The 23,335-nt window shown below is 38.9% G+C and overlaps 1 protein-coding gene and 1 pseudogene across 2 annotated transcripts in view; one reads left to right on the forward strand and one right to left on the reverse strand.

The window, feature by feature from the left end:
- INO80 (INO80 complex ATPase subunit) overlaps positions 1-23,335 on the forward strand; it is a 129,007-nt gene that overhangs the window by 26,693 nt on the left and 78,979 nt on the right. Inside the window, exons 6-14 of the mRNA XM_084904453.1 lie at positions 4,262-4,382; positions 5,390-5,604; positions 10,416-10,469; positions 11,637-11,840; positions 15,245-15,440; positions 16,568-16,635; positions 17,841-18,050; positions 18,525-18,605; positions 19,422-19,517. Coding sequence (XP_084760579.1) covers positions 4,262-4,382; positions 5,390-5,604; positions 10,416-10,469; positions 11,637-11,840; positions 15,245-15,440; positions 16,568-16,635; positions 17,841-18,050; positions 18,525-18,605; positions 19,422-19,517 — 1,245 coding nt within the window. The remainder of the gene's footprint in view (positions 1-4,261; positions 4,383-5,389; positions 5,605-10,415; positions 10,470-11,636; positions 11,841-15,244; positions 15,441-16,567; positions 16,636-17,840; positions 18,051-18,524; positions 18,606-19,421; positions 19,518-23,335) is intronic.
- Positions 511-1,141, reverse strand: LOC311614517 (DNA-directed RNA polymerases I, II, and III subunit RPABC1-like; annotated as a pseudogene). The gene has a single exon. The product of its transcript is annotated as a DNA-directed RNA polymerases I, II, and III subunit RPABC1-like (transcript).

The raw sequence follows: 23,335 nt of genomic DNA on the forward strand, positions 1-23,335 counted from the left end.
TACCTTTAATTTAAAAATATTCTGCTTCAATACCAACTCAAATCCAGATGTGTTTTAATCTCCCTGCCTGCTGACCTCAGAGTACACAGCCTGTCAAGGATAGGGCCACTGTGAGAGGAGCATGGAGAATGGCAGCTGGAAGTGGGGGCTTACCCGAAGACTCAGACCCAGGTCCCATTTGTGGGGATCCAGCTTGGAGTGCTTGCGGGGGATGGGAAAGAACCTAGGACTGTCTTGGTTGCTGGTTGGCTCACTGGCCTCTATTTAGCATCCTGTCCTCTTGAGGAACCACTACACAGGATCCCAGGAGGGGCTCAGTGTCAGTGTGAGGCCACAGGGACCTTCGGCCCAGGGAAGGCAAGCACGCAGCCTGCTTTGGGCTCCAGAGGAGCCGCAGGTAGATTTCCAGGGTTGAGCAGATCACAGCAGGGGAAACCGCCAGCAGTTCAGTTGCCTGGGTAAGGTGGCTACAGTCCATTTGCTGCTCCCAGAGTCTGCTGGGTGGTAGGATGGCTACTGTACCAGCCGGTAGGTGATGATTCTGCCTGCGGTTTTGCTTGTCCAGATGATCTTCACTACCTGCCCTCGCTTTATCTCAGAGTAGTGCACCACAGGGTCTCCAGCCTGGATCCTGGGCAGCTGGTTTTCTCGGAGTTTATATTTGTCCAGCAGATCTGTCATCTCCTCCTTGGTCATGTTGACATGCTCTGGGACCAACTTGTACTCCGTGATGCTGATGAGCAGCTCCTGCTGCAGAAACTGTCCCAGGATGTACTTGGGAGCCATGCTGACCAGGAACTGCTTGGCGGAGGGTGTCCTGCCCTGCTGCACCACAGTGAGGGCTGGGCGATGTTTTCCTCCTGCAGGCGTTGGCAGTACACCTTGATGGTCTTGATTCCTACCTTGGGCTCCTCTGGGAAAAAGACAAACATCTGGTCAGTGGGGTATCATTGTGGGCCACTAGCAGTGTCAGGTTTGTGCGCTCTGGCCATCCTTCACTTGGCTTGTCCCCAAATTGGGCCTTGAACTCCTAGTGTCTGGTTCAGCTCATCCTGAATCACCAGGTAGCCTCGGGCAGGCACAGCTGCATCATTGCCTTGCAAATCTTCCACAGCCAGTATGTCTCCTTCTTGTCATCCATGCCTACTGCTGCTCATACTCACTGTGCCTATGCTGGCCAGGGACCCCACCAGTGCACAATTGGAGCCAGAGAAGGTCTGCAGGAGGGCTCCAAGGTGTGTCCAGCCTGTCTTGCCCAGTCTCGATCGGCTGGACCCACCAGCAATCTAACCTACTGGTCGGAGCGTCTGTCCCCTGGTGGTCAGGGCACATCATAGCAACTGATCAAACAGTTGAACGAATGGTCAGACACCTATTATACTAGGCTTTTATTATATAGGGTGGTGATGGTTACAATACCTTTATTGAAATGTATTTCACACACCAAAAAAATTATGTTCATACAAGGTACACAATTCAGTGGTTTTTAGTATATTCATAGTTGTGTAATTATTATCACTATCTAATTTAGATTATTTTCTCACTCTGAAATGACTCTGCTCCCCTTAGCTGTTGCCCTCCCCCTATTCTCTCCATTTCTCTCAGCTCCTGGCAGTCAGTCATCAATTCACCACTTGTCTCTATAAATGTGTGTATTCTAGATATTTCATACAAGTGGAAAACATGTGTCCTTTGTGTTCAGCTTCTTTCATTTAGCATAATGTTTTCAAATTTTATGCTGTAGCATAAATCCATACTTTGCTTCTTTTTATTGCAAATATTCCATTGTATGGACATACTGTATATTATTTGCATCAGTTGATGAACTAACTGGATTTTTTTTAATACTTTTTGGCTATCATGAATCATACCTATGAATAGTGAGTTGTTTCTACCTTAAGCTGTTATGCGTAGACCTGCCATGAACATTTGAATTCAAGTTTTCGGTATGGACATGTATTTTCATTTCTATATATCTAGGAATCACTGGGTCATATGGTAATTTATGTTTACCCTTTTAAGGAACTGCCAGATTATTTTCCAAAGTGGCTATACCATTTTGAATTTATTGAGTATTTGTTTGTTTGTTTGTTTGTTTTAAATACATTTGCTCTTTGGAAGTGTTCCTATCTTGAAAAAACTATTTTCTTCATATACTAATATTAGATTGATACAGTTTTGTTTTGTTTTTTAAACATATTTTTATTGATTTTAGAGAGGAAGAAAAGAGAGAGAGAGAAACAGAGAAACATCAATAATGAGAGAGAATCATTGATTGCCTCTTGCATGCCCCATACTGGGGTTTGAGCCTGTAACCCAAGCATGTGTCCTGACTGGGGATTGAATCGTGACCTCCTGATTCATAGGTCAATGCTCAACCACTGAGCTATGCTAACCAGGCAAAGCCTTCTGATTTTTGACAGAAGTGTAACACTTTGTACATAAAGGGTAGTAGCATATTTGAATATCTAAAAACTTTACATCAGTTAGTTAAGGTCCAGAGTTAGTTCAGAAAACTTTGGATAATATGCTAAAGGCAATAAGCCTGTAGAAGTGATAAACAGTAAGATATCTGACTGTTTTGATTAGGATGAAGAGTTCCTCCTTAAGGTACAATGTTAATGCACTTGGTACTTGAAATATTTGTCGTTTATTATTATTTTAAATACATTTTTATTGATTTCAGAGAGGAAGGGAGAGGGAGAGAGAGTTGGAAACATCAATGATGAGAGAGAACCATTGATTGGCTGCCTCCTGTATGCCCCCACTGTGGATGGAGCCCACAACCCTGGCATGTGCCCTTGACCAGGATTGAACCCATGAACGTTCAGTGTGCAGGCTTACACTCTATCCATGGAGCCAAACCATGTAGGGCTATTTGTGGTTTTTTGAATTGAAATAAAACATACATACGGAAATATTCATAGGTTTTAAGTATATAGCTTGATGAATGTTCATTTAATTTTGACCTTTGACAGGAGACCTTGTAATAGTTTTCCATGTCACTCTTCTACTCTATTTTCATTTCTTGGAAAACTCATTCGGCCACAATCCAGGAAAAGAGATTTGACATTGGACTACATATTTTAATTCATATTTATCCATTAGTAATAATTGTGATGGAATTAATGTGAGCTTTGGGGGTCAATTTAAATGAAATGTTTGAAAGTATTAACTACTCCCTGGAAAGCAAAGGAATTATTTGTATGTTATAATTCTGGCAACATAGGCACTATTCATAATATTGTCAGACTCCCTTAGTGGTAGAAAAGAATTGAAATATTGAAGAATTGGGATGGCTGGTGACTGTTTAAACCAAATGTAAGACTAAAAGCTAGAATAGAAGGCATCAGAAACCTTGAAAAATTGAGGACCTATTGATAGTAGAAATATGGTTTATATCTTGATGAATTCCAAGAGGAGATCTTTCTGCAAAGAATTGCTTGCCTCAAATACAAGGTAGGGCAAAAGTAGGTTTACAGTTATATATAGGAAAAGCACAATTTATTATTTTTTTTCACGTGATAGAATGATTTATTAGAACTAATTTCATGACAAATCATATAAAATAACCATTCACAATTTATTCTTGTATTATTATTTATTAACTAGAGAGGCCTGGTGCACAGATTTGTGCACCAGTGGGATCCCTCTGCCTGACCTCGGGGATCAGGCTGAAACTGGCTCTCTGATATCCCCTGAAGGGTCTTAGATTGCAAGAGGGCATTTCTGGGGTGACACACCCCAGAATTGGGCTACCTCCTCTCTGGTTCTGGTGTGTCTTTAGCTGCCAAGTCACCACAGCTCAACAGCTTCTGCATTGAGCGTCTGCCCTCTGGTGGTTATTGCATGTCATAGTTACCAGTCAGATGTTTGAACAGTTAGACAGTTGCTTAGGCTTTTATATATATAGATAATTGCTTTATTTTTCATATGAACAAATGCAAACCTACTTTTGATCTACCTTGTATGTGTCAGGTCTAAGTAAATATTCTGGTGAAGACTCAAGCCTAAAAACCTTTCATCTCTGAAATTATTTCCAGCAACTTGCATGTCCTTGGCCAATAAATCCATTTTGATTTGAAGTTTAGAAAATAATTCACTTTGATGTACTAAATCTTTATTGGTCTCTTTATGGGAAAAATACTATATTTAGGAGGTAGGGTTTTTCTCTGGCTCAGCTCTCCATAGTAAAGATGACTTGAAGACTGTGCTGTAGAACACAGGTAGGCCTTTCTAAGGATCTCTGTCTTTGCTTCAGTTGCAGCAATACCAGTACTACAGTGCAGGCCTGCTCTCCACATATGACCCTTTCTATGAGCAACAACGTCACCTGCTTGGACCTAAAAAAAAGAAATTTAAGGAGGAAAAGAAACTTAAAGGTGAGCGTGTTGGCCTGCCTTCCACATTAACTCATTCTTTGTTTCAGGATTTTGTATGGCTTCCTGATGTATTTTTGCATGTTTGTCAGGAAATGTCCTTTCCTATCTTACTGAGCTCTCAGCAGCTGGAAATCAGGAAGGAAATAGGAAGGGGATGTTAAATTATCTGTAAAGACAGATTTTATTTCCCTTGAAGGTATCAACTCTACTCAGAAAGATTCTTTTCAGCCTTTTTCCCTTCTTTCTCCCACATCCTCCTTTTTTATATCTTTTTTTTTTTTTTTTTTTTTAAATATATTTTATTGATTTTTTTACAGAGAGGAAGAGAGAGAGACAGAGAGTTAGAAACATTGATGAGAGAGAGAGAGACATCGACCGGCTGCCTCTTGCACACCCCCACTGGGGATGTGCCCGCAACCAAGGTACATGCCCTTGACCGGAATCGAACCCGGGACCTTTCAGTCCGCAGGCCGACGCTCTATCCACTGAGCCAAACCGGTTTCGTCTATCTCTGTTTTCTCATTCTTCACACCCTCTCCCTCTAATTAGGTTTCTGTTCCTTGTATACTTTTCTCTTCACAAGTCTTAGCATCATATCAGTTAATGCAGTTTTTCTTTCTCTGTTGTTTCTCTTTAGCTACTTTATATTACTACCCAAGTAGAAATGTTTTCTTCCTTTTGACCATTACTTGAGCCCCCGATACTTCATAAATTTTCTTTCCTGTTGTTGGGTTCAAAAGAAAGTCAGTTTTTTGTTTTATTTTGTGTTTCTCTTTCATGTAAACAAAGGGAGTATCCAGTGTTCTTTTCCAAGGTAGTGAGATCTTCCTCTTGGAAGATTCATGGCCTGAATCTTCCAAATCTTCCAAATCTTCCAAATAAACATTGCCAGCTTCCGGTAGAATGAGGAAAGAACCTTGAATTTTCTTAAAGTGATGCGGTTGTTTTGTTGCTGTCTCCTGGGGAAGGGAAGAAATGCAACCTCTGAAAGACTGTTTCTTTTGTAGCCAAGTTAAAAAAAGTGAAGAAAAAAAGGCGAAGGGATGAAGAACTTTCCTCTGAAGAATCCCCTCGTCGACACCACCACCAGACCAAAGTCTTTGCCAAGTTCTCTCATGATGCACCTCCTCCTGGCATCAAGAAGAAGCACTTATCCATTGAACAGCTTAATGCTCGTCGCAGGAAAGTATGGCTCAGCATTGTGAAAAAGGAACTACCAAAGGTGAGTGAGTGCCTCCAGTGCAGGCAGTAGCAAGAGTATTTTTTCTGCCTGCTCTCTAAAGAGGAGCTGTGAGAGCTAGATGCTTTCACACTTCAAAAAGGAAACTAATCTGTTGAAATTGAAAGAATGCTGAGTAGTACTCTTGTCAGTTCACTGGTTTTCTAGAATTTGATCAGAATTCACAAGACAAATATGTGTGATGCTCCTTGGCCTTGAGCATAGTTTTATTACATAGAGCAATAGAAATTGACAGCAAGTAGATAGGTGATAATAGAGGAAATTAAAAAAAAATGGTGGAGATGTTCGTTAGAGAATTTATAAACATATGGCTATTAATAATACAGGCATTACATACTTAAGCTTTATGTAAGAAAAGAGTTTCTAATTGTGGCTTAGTATTCAGAACCAATAAAATAAAATATTGGTAAATTTAACTACATAGAATAAATTTTTTTAAAAAAATATATTTTATTGATTTTACACAGAGAGGAATTGAGAGGTACAGAGAGTTAGAAACATCGATGAGAGAGAAACATCGACCAGCTGCCTTCTGCACCCCCCCCCCACTGGGGATGTGCCCGCAACCAAGGTACATGCCCTTGACTGGAATCGAACCTGGGACCTTTCAGTCCGCAGGCTGACGCTCTATCCACTGAGCCAATCCGGTCCCGGCTAAATTTTTGCCTGACAAAAGACAATTGGGCTAATTGAGTGATGGTCAATTAGTCTATTCCCTCTTTATTAGATAGGATAAAAGGAACCAGGGCTTCCAGAACTTGCCAGAGAAAATATAAGGTGAGCCTTAAACATCTTGTGGTATCAGAAAAGAGGAAAGTAATTGAAAAAAGTTGGAGGATCTGGGGTGGGTAGGGTGGGAGGAGGCTTGTCAGAAGAACATAGCAACCAACCTGAAGGAGATGGCCAAAGTTAGAGTAATTTGAGCAACAAATATCTATCTATCTATATCTATATCTATATCTATCTATCTGTCTGTCTGTCTGTCTGTCTGTCTATCTAAAGAGGAAACATGCTAATTGGTCCTAAGGTGTCATAGTCACTACCGCTAAGGAGGCTGCCTGTGCGTGTGCAGTGGTGGTTGTTCTGGAGACAGGGTGGAAGTGGGGAGGCACCCGGAGGAGGCCTGTGCCTGGGAGGCAGGGGTGAGAGCCCATAGCGCCCCCATCACAGTCTTTCACCACCCACCGCTCACACTCAGAGCGCCCCGCTGCTCAGTTGCCTGGGGAAGGAGCACAGGAAGCAGGCTCTCCTCCAGCCCCATGATTGCATTGCTCCGGAGACGGGCAGAAGTGGGGAGGTGCCAGAGAAGGCGGCACCAGCCCCAGGTTACTGGAGGGATTAAGGGCAGGGCTTGAAGCAGTCAGAGAAGGCCAGAGGGGTGGAGGGACTGGGCCCGCTGGAGAGGTTTAGGTGTCAAGGCAGGGCAGTGGGTAGGTGGGTGGGCTGTGCGATTTCGTGCACTGGGATCCTAGTATAATAATTCTGAATTTTAACTCCTAGAATAAAGAAATGTTTATGAATTCATACTGGTGTAAAAAAATGAATAAATAAAAAGGTAAGGTGGAAGGAACAACTCTTCCTCACAGTACAATTCCAATAAATAAGTATAGAAGGAAGGAAATAAGAGAACCATTACACAAGCACTATAGTAATAATTGTTGCAGATTGGAACCATTGATGAATGTTAGAATTAGAGGGCAGCCTGACCAGTGTCACTCAGTGTTGAGTTGTCAACCTATGAACCAGGAGGTCACAGTTTGATTCCTGGTCAGGGCACATGTTCAGATCACAGGCTAGGTCCCTAGTAGGGGCATTCAGGAGGCAGCTGATTAATGAATATCTTTCATCATTGTTGTTTAAATCTCTCTCCCTTTCTCTCTTCAAGTTCAATAAAAATATATTTTTAAAAAATTTTAGAGGTCAAAAGTTAGAGGAGAAACAACTTGCATAGATTCAAAGCACCTGCCTCCGCATACATATTTTAGTACAAATCAAAAGTAACTATACTGGTGAAAACTAGCAGAATGCATTTTAACCAAATGATCCAAGTAAACATCACTACTAATATAAATATTGATGCTGTGAACTTCTTGATATGATGCAATAAGAGTAACACATTATTTCTCTGGAATTCTGTCAAAATGCATGTCATTTCGACCATTGAGAGAACCACAAATTTTGGCATGTTTAAAAGAATACTGATTGGTGTTTCTCAGAAGTGTCAAGGATATGAAAGAGGAAGATAGACATAGAAAATGTTACATACAGGAAGAGACTAAGAAGAAAAGCAACTAAATGCAATGTAGGATCCTATTTAGGATTCTGTAACATTGAAAGGATACTAGTGAGAAAATCGTTGACATTCAAATAAGATCTATTGTTTAGTTAATATTTTATCAGGATTAAATTATTTTCTTATTAATTATACTATGGTTATATAAGATGCTAAAATTAGGAAAAGCAGGGGGAGGTATGTAAGGGAACTATATTTTTTGCAAGTTTTCTGTGAGTCTAAAATTTGTTCAAAACAGTTTTTAAAAATATATGGCAAGAATAATGCAAGAAGCTGCCAGGTATCTTTTACTCATATTTAGCAATTGTTTGTCTCATTTGCTTTTTTTTTTTTTTTTTTTTTTTTTTTACCTAAATGTATACTTTTTCTTAGCCATTTTGAACGTTTGAGACTTTGCGCTAAACTTACTCCTAATAATTCAGTGTGAACTTCCTAAGAAAAAGGACATCTTGTCACAAATAACCACATGCAATTATAAAAATTATCTGATCTACAGACCATAATTCAAATTTTATCAGTTGTCTCAAAATGTCCTCTACAGTGTTTTTTTTTTTTTTTTTTCCTTTACTGATTCAATCCAGGATCCAATCTAGAACTACATGTTGCATTTAGTTTTCATGTCTCTCATGTCCTTGAATCTGAAACAATTTTGCAGTCTTCATCTTTCATGACATTATTATTCTGAAGAGTATAGGCCAGGTATTTTGTAGAACGTTTCTGAATTTGGGTTCGTATGATGCTACCTCATGATTATGCTTTCGTTTTACATTTTTTGCTGGATTACTAGGGAAGAGATGTGTTCTTTTCATATCACATCAGGAGGCACATGGCACACCTGAACCAATATTGGTGATATTAGCTTTGATGCCTTGGTATAGTTTCTCTGTCTAGAAATTTATAAGAATATCAAGAGAGAGAGAGTTTACATATGAGTATTCTTGATGGGAAAAGTTATGAGGAAACATGCTTTAGGTATCTGGTGATGAGGCTTCAGATGATGTCTTTCCTATAAGGAATTCAGTGGAAATATTTGAGATTCTTGTCTTTAAAAATTGCTGAAGAATTAGTAGGAGAGTCCTAGCTGGTTTGGCTCAGTGGATAGAGCGTCTGCCTGCACACTGAAGGATTCTGGGTTTGATTCTGGTCAAGGACACATACCTTAGTTGCAAGCTCTATCCCTGGCTCTGGTCAGGGAACATGTGATCTGTGTCTTTCTCAGACACATTGATATTTCTTTCTCCCCCTCCCTTCCACTCTCTCTAAAAAAATCAATGGAAAAATGTCTTGGATGAGGATTAACAAAAGAAAAGAAAAGAAGAATCAGTAAGAAGAAGTTTTGGTAAACTGCCTTAAAAACTCTTTAAGCAGACAGTCTGAGTTGGGTATATTATAGAAACAGCTTTCATGCCCTCTGTAACTTTATTTTTGTTATTGCTTATCTTAACCCGAGGATATTTTCCGTTAGATTTTTATAGAGAGGGAAAGACAGAGAAATATCAATGTGAGAGGAATGCATCTATTGGTTGTCTCCTGCATGTGCCCTGACCAGGGCTTGGGCCCGGTCGGACCCTGCAACTGAGGTACGTGCCCTTGACCGGAATCAAACCTGGGACCCTTCGGTCCACAGGCCAACGCTCTATCCACTGAGTCAAACCAGCTAGGGCCCCTCTATAATTTTTAATCCATTGTTTCTTCAAAATTAGGGAGAGCTTTTTAATAGTCAGAGAGCCACTCACCTCTGCCTCTTCTGTATATTCTCCTATGACAAATGAGCCATCCTGGGGAATTCGGTTTCTTTAACTGTAGTGGAAGACATAGTAAGGAGCTCGAGGTTGCTGAGTCACCTTCTGTTAGGTCTGCCTCAGAACTTTTGTTGTTCTAGAAAATGATGCTTAATGGTGGCAGAAACTGAGTAACAGTGGCAGCATGTTTGCCCTGGCTGGGGTGGAGCTGGAATCACAAACTGGGGGACTTTCTCTTTCTTCTAACAATTTCTGTATCTGAGTGCCCTGCAACTCAGCTTCTTTGCAGATCAGCCTGGGAAAGCAGTGTATTTTAATCAAGGGTGATATTAGAGTTAGGATATGGTGTTACATTTTCCTAGTCCACTTATAGCCTTAAATATAACTTAAATTCTTTCCAAAAGTATACAGAAGACTCTAAGGCAGTGACAGCACTAACTTAGAGCTTATTATTTTTAATGCTAGTTTAGTAGGTTTATATGTGGTTCTCAAGTCAGTAATGTATTTGAATATGCTTCACTTGATGCTTTCTTTGTTGTTGTTGCCTCCTGCACGGCACTTCTACTGGGGCTGCAGATTGAACTGCAACTGAACCCGGGACCATTCAGTCTGACACACTAACCACTAAGCCAAACCGGCCAGGATGGTGCTTTATTTTTAACCTTCATGTTGGATAAAAGACAATGTTTGTACATAATACCTTTTCAAAAAGGAATCCTAAGTGAAATAATTGTGTGTTTTTTTTTTAAATATTTTAGGCCAACAAGCAGAAAGCTTCAGCTCGGAACCTGTTTCTCACCAATAGCCGAAAGGTAAAATTGTAGCTTAGCTTTCTATTTTCCATTTTATGATTTGTTGGAATGTGCTCTTGTTCTTTGGATACATAATTGCTGCTCTTGTCTGGATACATAATTGCTACTTTTGTCTCTTGTTACCTATTGATAATGAATCTGATCATACTTAAGAGAGTTTCTTAATGTTCTCAATCGATTTTATAAGTAACATTGTTCTTCCTCACATTTTTGGTATTTGAACCTTTTTTGGTAAGATCTTATTTAGCCTGTTCTTAATTCCTTGGGCAGACCATGGAATCTTCCTGTGTTCATCTAAGAAATTATTATATTAATACCTTCCCTTTGAGGGGAGTAAGCCAGCTTCCTTGGAGAGCTGTGAGGATTAAGTGAGCTAATGGTCCTGTTGTATTTCCCTAAGCTAGTTAATCTCTCATCCTCAGTTTCCTCATCTATTAAATGAGGATGATGATAATACCAACTTCATGGGGGTTTTGTGAAGAATAAATTAGCTTAATGTATATTAGACTTAGATTGGTGCTTACATATAATAAGCATTGATAAATTTAATTATTGTGTGTGATAACACTTTGTAACTTTCTAGCACATCTCAGATCTTTATACTTTTTCTTTTTTATTTTCTAAGGCATTTTATTTACAGACTAGAGACCTGGCCACAAAATGTGTGTGTGGGTGATTCCCTCAGTCTGGCCTGCACCCTCTCACAGTCCAGGACCCCTTGCTTCTTACCGCCGCCTGCTGCTCCTTAGCACTGTCGTGGAGGCAGGAGAGTCTCTCTCCACTGCTGCTGCACTTGCCAGCTGTGAGCCTGGCTTCTGGCTGAGCAGCACTCCCCTTGTGGGAGCACACTGACCACCAGGGGGCAGCTCCTGTGTTGAGTGTCTACCCCCTGGTGGTCAGTGCCCATCATAGTGACTGGTTGTTCTGGTGGTTCTGCCATAAAGGTTGCTTAGGCTTTTATTATATAGATGTCTCATCCTTGATACTACCCCAGGGTCTAAAACTGGATCATAGTGTAGTACAGGGATGTTAATCAGTTTGGGGGGCAGAGAGAAGTGGCGGTAGGAGGACTGTGTGCACTGAATAGAAGGAGGAATGCTAGGATTTGGAGCCCAGGGAGCACTGGCGTTGGTGTGGATCCGCCATTGTGATAATGTTTGTTTGCAGCTTGCCCACCAGTGCATGAAGGAGGTACGTCGAGCCGCCTTGCAGGCCCAGAAGAACTGTAAGGAGACCTTGCCTCGTGCCCGCCGCCTTACCAAGGAGATGCTTCTGTACTGGAAGAAGTACGAGAAGGTGGAGAAGGAACACCGTAAGCGGGCTGAAAAGGAAGCCTTAGAGCAACGGAAGTTGGATGAGGAAATGCGGGAGGTAGGACAGTAGCATAATATTTGAAAATCCTAATTGCTGCAGCCATATTAAGAGATTGCACTTCAGAATTTATAAATCTAATCAGTGAAGTTGTGTAAAAATGTTTTGAGGATGTTGATTTTAGTCCAGAAAACCAATTATATTCGTATTCTTTCAATAAGGCCCTCTCCCTGGCCCTCACCTCTCTTTTAGGTCAATTTCTTCTTAATTTTTGCAGCCTGTTTCTTTGTATATTTCTCTAGGACCAACAAAGGGGGAGAGAGAGAGAGAGAGAGAGAGAGAGAGAGAGAGAGAGAGAGAGAGAGAGAGAGGGAGGGAGGTGAACAAAAGCTAAAGGAATTAGCTTACAGCTTATCTTGGCTTGGTTCCAGGTGCTGGCTGCAGTTTTGATTTGTTAGAAGATCAGGGCTGTTTGCCAAATTTAGGGCCAGATAGGGACAATGGACAACTAGCCCAGTTTTCTGAGACCCACCCCCTAACCTACTTTGCTGTTTTAAACTGCAGCTAGTACCCTTGCTAAGTCTGAGGTAGGTTGAGTATGTTGTTTAGGGAAGCAAGAGGGGAGAATAAGAGGACAAAGTTACTGTGTTCCCTTTGGGAAACCAGTTGGGATGAGTGGAAGGAAAGTTGAGGTCCAAGAAAGAAGGGATTCAAAGGATTGGATGTTTTCTTTTAGAAGTATTCTTGCCAAGCAGAGCTGTGGAACCTGTCTTGAGCTATTGATCTTCCCTCCTTTATCATGCCTTTGAGAACGAATATGGATTTTGCCTAGTTCACTTAAGTCCCCTGGGTAACTTTTATCTTTGCTTGCAAGATGAACATACAGTATTATTGAATTAGTAAGCATTTGATGCTATTGGGAATACTTACTGAGTGTAGAGGCATTTAAGAATTAGTTACAGATCTTAAAAAGTTTTATAAGCAACTTGGCTTATTATGATCTAGGTTTGTGAGACATTGTCCCAATTATAATTATGTTGATGACATAATTTATCTATGATGACAGTTTTCTCTACATTTATGTTGACTTGTGTGTCTTTTCTTTGAACTTTTGAAATAAAACTTTTTTTAAAATATATTTTATTGATTTTTTACAGAGAGGAAGGGAGAGAGATAGAGATTTAGAAACATCGATGAGAGAGAGTCACTGATCAGCTGCCTCTTGCACACCCCCCATTGGGGATATGCCCGCAACCAAGGCACATGCCCTTGACCGAAATTGAACCCGGGACCCTTCAGTCCCCAAGCCGACGCTCTATCCATTGAGCCAAACCGGTCCCGGCTGAAATAAAACTTTTTGATGGATATTTATTGTTCCTTTTATTTACGGTTTTTATTTAAACATTAGTAGTTGCCTTCTTTAAGGTGACATTACTTTTTTAAAAAATATATATATTTTATTGATTTTTTACAGAGAGGAAGGGAGAGGGATAGAGAGTTAGAAACATCGATGAGAAAGAAACATCGATCAGCCGCCTCCTGCACACCCCCTACTGGGGATGCGCCCACAACCAAGGTACATGCCCTTGACCGGAATCGAACCTGGGACCCTTCAGTCCGCAGGCCGACGCTCTATCCACTGAGCCAAACCGGTTAGGGCGGCTTTACTCTTTTTAAAAAAAATATTTTTTTATTGATCTCAGAGAGAGAGAAGAGAGAGAGAGAGAGAAACATCAATGATGAGAGAGAATCATTGATTGGCTGCCTCCTGCACACCCCACACGGGGATCCAGTCTCCAACCCTGGCATGTGCCCTTGACCAGAATCGAACCTGGGACCCTTCAGTCCACAGGCCGACGCTCTATCCACTGAGCAAAACCAGCTAGGTCCCCGACATCACTCTTTTTTGTTTTAGTTTTAGAAAGGTTTTCTTGACTGTACTTTAGCTTTGGGTCATGAGCATTTATATCTGTTATGAAAAATAAGCTCAGTGTTTTCTCAAACTCTCCGATTTTCTTCTAATTTGAATTTGGCTCAAATGCGACAAAATCCTTAAAAAAAAAAAAAAAAAGAATAGTTTTATGTGGCTTACTTTGGGACTTGGGTCTTTCTTGGCCTTGTTCCATATATTATTGTTTTTCTTTGAGGAAAGTAGATCTAAGAATGAGTCACATACAATTTGTAGAGATTTTATTATAAAATAGTTAATGAAATATTTCTTTTTTAAAAGTTTTGCTTTTATTATGTGTGCTATATTTCATATTATTTGATTTTTATGGTATTTGTTTGCTCATTTTATTGTTTATTTTGATGAGTAACTATTTATTGACAGAATGATTATTTTCCTTACCAAGTTATTTCAGAGGCACTTTGAATTAGCTTTTTACATTAAAAAAAAAAAAAAGTATGTGTTTCTGAGCATGTATTATATTTGGTTTATAACCATATTTTAACTATCATTATCACACGTAAACTATATTTGTTTTGGGGAGCATTTTCTTCCTTTCATTGGTTTATTCTTAGTTACCTTCTGCATTGACTTCAAGAATAATTTATAGCTCCTAGCCCTTACTTTGATTTTTAGTTATAAAGAAGAGTTTTTGACATGTTTCCATTTTTAATATAATGAAGCTTTACAAATGTATTTACCACCTAGATTATGAAATAAAATATGTTGTTTGAATTTAGTTGCTCTCTCAGTGCTACTATAAAAAAATAATATAGTAAAGAAATAAACATTTTATTTTATGCATTTATTTTTAAATATGTTTTTATTGATTTCAGAGAAAGGAGGGGAGAGGGAGAAAGAAATAGAAACATTGATTGGCTGCCTTCTGCATGCCTCCTTTCGGGGATTGAGCCCACAACCTGGACATGTGACCTCCTGGTTCATGGGCCGATGCTCCACCAACTGAGCCACACTGGCTGGGCCGAAATAAACATTTTATTTATTTATTTGTTTGTTTGTTTATAAATATATTTTTATTGATTTCAGATAGGAAGGGAGAGGGGGAGAGAGAAACATCAATGATGAGAGAGAATCATTGATTGGCAGCCTCCTGCACGCCCCCTACTGGGGATCAAGACTGCAACCAGGCATGTGCCCTTGACTGGGATTGAATATGGGACCCTTCAATCCACAGGCAGGCACTCTATCCACTGAGCCAAACTGGCTAGGGCAGAAATAAACATTTTAGACAGAAGCCAAATAGAGAAAGATGGTCATATTATAAAGGAGAGCAAAGTATATATTATTATTAAACTATCAATGAAGGTTATTTGTGTTTAGTACCAGGTCTTGGTTATTATAAAAATTGTTCACTAGCAGTTTTCACCTTTCTAATGACAAAGATTTTGTAAAGGAATTACATTGCAAACTATATTTAGGTTTGGTGAATTCTGTTGACTATCTCTTGTTTGTGATTAATGGTGTGACTCTTCACTTCAATGTTTTTCCTGTTTAGGCCAAGAGGCAACAACGAAAATTGAACTTCCTAATCACCCAGACAGAGTTGTATGCCCATTTTATGAGTCGCAAACGAGACATGGGTCATGATGGAATCCAGGAGGAAATCCTAAGGAAACTGGAAGACAGTTCTACCCAGAGACAAATTGACATTGGTGGAGGGGTGGTAGTTAACATCACACAGGAAGATTATGGTGAGTCCCAGATCAAAAGTTATAGGAAGCAGATACCCTCCATTTTTTCATATCTTAGATTATACACATGATTAATTCTTACAAGTTTTGTCTTAGCTGATAGGTAATATTGATCAGTAAAGGGGAATTTATTATACCAGCGTAGGAAAATGTGTTTCATAAAACAAGAATATAAACTTTTATTCAAGAATTTGAAAAGGAAAGGGTCAGGTTATATGATCTTACAAGTTTGGGAATATTTTATATATTCTTATACATTAGTAGAAATAAAAGGTATTAAATTGGAAGAATTCAGTGAACATGCCTCAGAAGAGAACATCATCTCTCACATAACAAGGTTGTTGGTGATGCAAGTCAGGTATGAGAAAGAGACTGTTTAGTTTTAGTATTTTTGTGAACACAGGGAGGGAGGCATAGGGATGGAGTTTGAGAGGAATTTTACAGAGAATAGTGATCAAAATCATGTTGAGCTAAGAGTAAAAGAGAGATGGGGATGCTTCAGAGTATCTTCGGGGGGGGTGTTTACACGTGTCTGTAGTTCTTCTTTTGGAATAATTTCACCTGGCATAAATATATCGCAATTTTGAATCCTTGTTGTCTTGTTTTATTGGCTTTGACATTGCTTTGTGCAAGAAACCCAGAATTAGAAGATGAACTCAATCTCTTGGCAAAAAAAAAAAAAAATCCTCACCTGAGGATATGTATTTACTGATTTTAGAGAGAGGAAGAGGGAGAGAGAGAAACATCAATGTGAGAGAGAAAAATCATCAATTGGTTGCCTTGAGCACACACCCCAACTGGAGATCAAACCCACAACCTAGGAACGTACCCTGACCGGGAATCAAACCTACAACCTTTTTGTGTACAGGACAACACTCCAACTAAATGAATCACCCAGCCAGGGCTCCTGGTGATTTTTGTGCTGGCTTTGGTTATGGGAGACCATGGCAGCCCTCTGCCTCCATTGTAACTTCCTTACCTCTGTCAGAGACTGTATGCTTCCTCATCCTGTGTGAACCTAGGGATAAGTAGAATGGGGAGTCACGGATCCAAACATGTTGATGTGCATTGCATCTTTGAATGAGATCAATTAATGAGGTAGATAATCTATAAGTTTTCCTTTTCAGATAGTAACCATTTCAAAGCCCAGGCCCTGAAGAATGCTGAAAATGCTTACCAAATTCATCAAGCTCGGGTGAGTCTTAAAAATGAAAAGATAAACTGTAATGGGCCCTGGTAATAACCCACAACCTTCTACTCAGGAGGTCTTCTTTTAGTCTTAATCATATTTTATATGAAAAACATTGGCAAATGTGTCTATCTGTAGGTGATTGAGGAAAGGTGGAAAATGAGCCTTTATATTTTTAAGCTTCAGGAGTGTGTTGATTGAAATTAGAAAGTTTCCTATTTTTTGTTCTCTTGAGAAATCATGGGAAACACATTGGAAATGCATTAGAAAAGACCACACTTTTGCTTGTTAAGAGAGCTATATTATGCCTTAAGAAAACTAATAAGTTAGTACCTTCATTCACTTCAGTAATAATTTGCTTATTCATGATATAGTGATATTTAATGAAGTCAGAAAGAAACTCCAGTTGTATTGAATTAATTAAACAATTTAATAGACTGTCTAGGAACCTATATGTAATTTTAGTAGGGTAGGTACAAGCCAAGGGTAGACATAAACTCGACATACTTTCCATTAATCCCAACCAACCAAATTTTATATTAATACTTTAATAAGTCCATCCAGTGTGGTTCAGTGGTTGAGTGTCTACCTATGAACCAGGAGGTCACAGTTCAATTCCCAGCCAGGGCACATGGCTTGATGCCCAGTTAGGGGAGTACAGGAGGCAGCCGATCAATGATTGTCATCATTGAAGTTTCTATATCTTCCTTCCTCTCTAAAATCAATAAAAAAATTTTTTTTTTAAAAACTTTAATAAATTTCTAGACCCTGGTCAAGTAAGTCATTTGGTTAAAGTATAGTTCCAATATGCCAAGGTTGGGTGTTCAATCTCTGGTCAGGGCACATATAAAGAAGCAACCCAAGAATGTATAAATAAGTGGAACAACAAATGAATGTTTTTTTCTCTCCCTCCCTCTCTCTCTAAAATCAATAAGTATAATTAAAAAATGTGTATATTAAAACTTCAATAATATTAAAACTTCAATAAATTTCTGAATGAAGCAAGTAATCATATATAAGGCTTAGTGTCTGTCCATTAAGAGCATATTTTTAATATAATTGTTAAATTGATTTTAAAATATTAGCAATCTATTTTAATGTATTATGCTTTATATATAATATGATATATTATTTTATAACATATCAGTCATTTTGTTCCAATTAGCCCAAGAGATGTTACATTTTTCTTCTAATAAATTTTTATTTTCCAGACAAGGTCATTTGATGAAGATGCAAAAGAAAGTCGAGCAGCTGCCCTACGGGCAGCAAACAAGTCTGGCAGTGGGTTTGGGGAGAGTTACAGCCTGGCAAATCCATCTATCCGGGCTGGTGAGGATATTCCACAGCCCACAATTTTTAATGGCAAATTAAAAGGTTATCAACTGAAAGGCATGAATTGGTTAGCAAATCTCTATGAACAGGTAAATTTTAGAATTATGTTATACCTATTATCTTTCACTTGTTACCTGTTTTCCTAAAGTCATTGGTTCAATATATTGTGAAATAAGCACAAGATAATGTTTTAGGTTTCATTCCTTTTGAAAAGCTTTATCCTTTGGCTGGCAAGAGTCAAAAAGATGTCTCTGTATTTTTAACATGGAGTTTTTATTGGATAATATTTGTATTATATGTATAGTTTGTCTTAGGTGGTCTTGGAAAGTGGTTGCTTGCTTCTGTGATTAGATTACTAGCTAAAAAACTGGCTTCATGATTCACAGTTGTAGCTGTGGAGTTGGCAAATGAATCATTACAGCAGTGGATAAAGTGCTGAAGCTTGGAATCTCTAGTCACATTTGTTTGAACAAGTTTAACATTTTGATCAGTTCTTTTTGGCAGTAGGTTGAGCCCTGTATGATGGAATGTGAGAGGTGTTAACCATGCGTATTTTTTTCCAGGGTATTAATGGCATTCTTGCTGATGAAATGGGCCTTGGTAAAACAGTACAGAGCATTGCCCTCCTTGCCCATCTGGCTGAGGTGGGTAGATGCTATCCTTCTATTTTTCTCTCTCTAGATCCTAGGGTCATTTTCTATTGAGAAACAGCCACTACCAAGCACTGTGTTAGGCTCTGTAGCATACTAAGACATTAGCATTGGCTCCTTGCCTTCAAAGCCTTTACAGCATAACATAATGTAGTGAAACATTTTGATTTCCAAGAAGACGAGGACAATTTTTGAGCATGTATGGTTTGGCAACCTCCCCCACCACCTCCACCCTCAGTTGAGAACCACTAGTGTGGTGGCAAAGACAATGTCTGGTTAGGTCAGAGGACCTGACTTCACATCTCAGCTCTGCACTTACTGGCAGTGTAAACTTGGACAATTCATGTAACCTCTTTGCCCTGACTTCACTTTAACTCTCTAAGATTGTTCCCACTTCTGCAAACATCTTAAAAATTAAATGAGAAAATATGTGTAAAAGCATTTTGAAAAAAGCAAAAGCTTTAGATAACAGTACAATTATATGATCATCTAGTACAGGGGAAAGCAACACAAAGTTAGTACCGTATGTTCTAAGTGCTTTGTGAATGATGTAACTTAGGACCTGTAAGAGGTGGATGGGGAGGGCAGTAATTGCTTGCTATTTTCCCCTCAAGGTGTGTATAAACAACTTCTTTTCTGTGTTATTATTAACGTAGAATATTATTGAATGTGCCATTATGTTGGAATAAACATCATTTCTCTTGTTACAATGTACTTTCTATTCTTAAACAGCTCTTATAGTTAATTATAATTTTGAATTAAATATCTTCAGTTTTCCTGCAGTTTGCTAACCCAGTTTTTCTGTTTCAGCGAGAGAACATTTGGGGACCTTTCTTAATAATTTCACCTGCTTCTACACTTAACAATTGGCATCAGGAGTTTACTAGATTTGTTCCTAAATTCAAGGTAAAAATCATTCAACAAAAATTATATTGCTCTTTAAAATAAACTTTCTGACTCTTTTGTTTATTAAAGTGCTCATAATAGTTTTTAATTTCTTACTTTTTTGTCCCCCAAAATAACTTGCATACATTTTGTATAAAAATTACAAATAGGAGCAATAAATCTTTGTGTGTCATAAGTGAGAAAGCCAAAGTTCAATTTGAGTGATTTGCTACATTAGCTACATAAATTGATGCTCTTGGTCAAACTACCATAATAGAAAATAGCCTTGCTGGTTTAATGTAGATTTTTGGCTTATCATCAGGGCACATGCCCTGTAATATATGGCATGGTCTTCATTCCTTCCCCATCTATAATAATAAAAGCTTAATATGCTAATTAGATTGGATGTCCTTCCAAACAGAACTGCGGCGGGGGCTGAGCCTCTTGCACGAATTTTGTGCATTGGCCTCTAGTATATTCATGAATTACCTGTTTTCTTGATCCTCTGGGACCAGATCTTTAGTCTTAGTCCAGATTAGTACTAAGATATATGTGGTAATGTCTAAAGTTGGTAATGTGAAATTTGATTTTAACTAATTCAGAGGACAAGAATTTAGATTGAGGTAAGAAGTGATCAATAAGGAAGTATGCTGCATCAAGGTACGACATGAACATGACTTAAACAGTTTTAATTATGGAAAATTGTTGGAATATAAGAGAATGGGTAGGATTTATTTTATTGTTTGCAAGTAAAGGGGGAAAATAAGTTAAATATGTGTTCTGTTCCTCCAAGATATAATGATAATGAAGTTGCATGGTGAGGAGGATTTTATGGAGATTATGTATGGGGATATTTACATGAATGCTCTGATTTTGGGTCTCCATAGTAATTGTTGGTCCTGTGCAATTTAAAGGGTACACATAAAATAGTGGAAATGGGAAGCAGGTATTTTTCTGTCATATATTTTGTTAAGGAATAGTGCCGTGTCTGGGATATTCTACTTTGAGACACTTTTATGACTGTGGCCCCACATTTGTGGCTGAATTACAGATTTAGAAACCTTTCCCCCCAATTTTAAATACAATAGTTTTATATTAGACATCACATTTTTCACTTTACAGTATCATAAAGTGCACTATTTCCTTTCCCTGTGTACAATGCATATTCTAAATCTTGAAGATTTAGAAACTTTACATAGCACATTAAGAGTATAGCTTTTGCCCTACTCGGTTTGGCTCAGTGGTAAAGCGTCAACCTGCGGACTAAATGGTCCCAGGTTGGATTCCGGTCAAGGGCACATGCCCAGGCTGCGAGCGCGATCCCCAGTAGGAAACATGCAGGAGGCAGCCAATCAATGATTCTCTCCATCATTGATGTTTCTATTTCTCTCTCCCTCTCCCTTTCTCTCTGAAATTAATTAAAAAAATATTTTTAAAAAGAGTATAGCTTTTAAGTTGGCTGACTAAATTTTAATGTTCTAAGAAGAGATCAAGTAAGGCAATTTGTTGAATAATTTCTGTATTTATTTGTCATGTGGGATATGGTGCTCCCCATCTTTTTCTGTGTTGCTTTTTAAAAAATTCTCACTCAAGGATATGTTTATTGATTTGAGAGAAACATCAAAGTGAGAGAGAAACATTATCACTTGGCTCTCTTATGCACCTTGATGGGTTCGGACCTGCAACCCAGGCACATGCCCTGACCCAGAATCAAACCACAGCGTTTGGTACATGGGTTGACACTCCAGTCATCCAGGCCACCTGACCAGGGCCCTTCTTTTTGTCTGCTTTTGTTGTTGTTGTTTGAGGTGTTCAGTACAAGTTGAACGATCAGGAAGTTAGAAATTTATTCTTAAAAATTTCCATCAAATTAAATTTTCAGTATTTCCTTCATTGACCAATAGATGGCAATGAAGTTCTATTTATGGCTTTGTTATCTCTCTTTTGACTTTATACCTATCCGTGAACTGAACTTTCATTTGCATGTTGAACTTTCTTTTGATGTTATAATTTAAAGGTCAATAAATTATGGCCTTTGGGCCAATTCCAATTTCCATTTGTTTGTCCCAATTTTTTATTGTTTTTTTTTTTTTGGTTGTTGTTAATCCTCATTTAAGGATATTTTTTTCTCATTTAATTTTAGATAATGGAAGGAAGGGAGTGGTGGTGGGGGAGGGAGTAGGGGGGGGAGAGGGGGAGAAAGAAAGAGGAAGAAGAAGAGGAAGAGAAAGAGAAAAAAGGAATAAAGAAACGTCAGTGTAAAAGAGACACATCAATTGGTGTCTCCCACAAATGCCCCAAGGGAGGATGGGTAGGAATCAAACCACAGCCCTTTGATGCACAGCCAATGCTCTAACCACTGTGTGGAGAGCCAGGGATCTAGATTTTAAACATTGTGTTAAAGTACGCATAACATAATGCAGTGTTTTTCAACCTTTTTTGGGCAAAGGCACACTTGTTTCATGAAAAAAATCACGAGGCACACCACCATTAGAAAATGTTAAAAAATTTAACTCTGTGCCTATATTGACTATATATAAAGTAATTCTCTTGAATAGGAATCAAATAAACACAAAGAAAGTATTTTATAATTACTTTATTATGAAATATTAAGTAAACAAAATAGTGAAAAATTATAAAATTCTTGTCTTGTCTGCACCTACGGCACACCAGGCAACATCTACGGCACACTAGTGTGCCGCGGAACAGCAGTTGAAAAACGCTGACATAATGTACCAATTTAAAGTGTACAGTGAAGTAGCTTTAAATACATATGCAATACGGTGCAGTGATCACTGATATCTGGTTGCAGAATCTCCTTCATGGTGTCAAACAGAAACCTCCTCTGGACCCTGGTTACCACAAATCTTTCTGTGTCCATGGGTTTGCTTATTTTAGCTAGATATTTCATATAACTGGAATCATGCAGTGTAAGGGCTTTTATGTCTAACTGCATGTTTTCAAGGTTCATCTGTGTTATAGGATATATCAATATTTCACTCCTTTGACTGAATAATATTTTATTATCTGGATTCTAGAGGCCTGGTGCACCAGCGGGGTCCCTCAGCCTGGCCTGTGGGATCAGGTTGAAACCAGCTCTCCGACATGTCCAGAGGGGTCCCAGATGGTGAGAGGGCACAGGTCAGGCCAAGGAACCCCACTGGTGCACAGTCAGGGCTGGGGAGGAACACGGGAGGTTGGCCAGCTAGGAAGGGACCGCGGGAGGGCTCCAGGGCATGTCCAGCCCGTCTCGCTCAGTCCTGATCAGCCGGACCCCAGCAGCAAGCTAACCAACTGGTCGAAGCGTCTATCCCCTGGTGGTCAGTGCACATTGTAGTGACTGGTTGACAGGTCAACTGTCTATCCCTTGGGGGTCAGTTCATGTCATAGTGAGCAGTTGAGTGTCCTTAGAATATCATTAGCATATAACACTTTGATTGGTTGAATGGCCGACTGGACAACCAGACACTTAGCATATTACGCTTTTATTATATAGGATACTGTATTTATCCATTCATCTATTGATGGATAATTGGATTGTTTCTACCTTTTGGCTATTGTTAATAACATTGCTGTGAACATTCACGTACAGGTCTTTGTTTGAACACCTGTTTTGTTTTTCAGTTCTTTTGGGTATGTATTTAGGAGCAGAATTGCTAAATCATTCTATATTTAACTTACTGGGGAGTCTGCCACCTGTTTTTTTGTATAGCTTGCATGCTAAGAATAGTTTTTACATTTTTAAATTGTAGATTAAAAATATTTTGTAACAAATGATGTATGAAATTTAAATTGTATATATTGGAACACAGTCATGCTCTTTTGTATATGTATTACTT

This window comes from Pipistrellus hanaki, assembly GCF_964339955.1.
Source record: "Pipistrellus hanaki genome assembly, chromosome: 1".
NCBI classification, from domain to species: domain Eukaryota; kingdom Metazoa; phylum Chordata; class Mammalia; order Chiroptera; family Vespertilionidae; genus Pipistrellus; species Pipistrellus hanaki.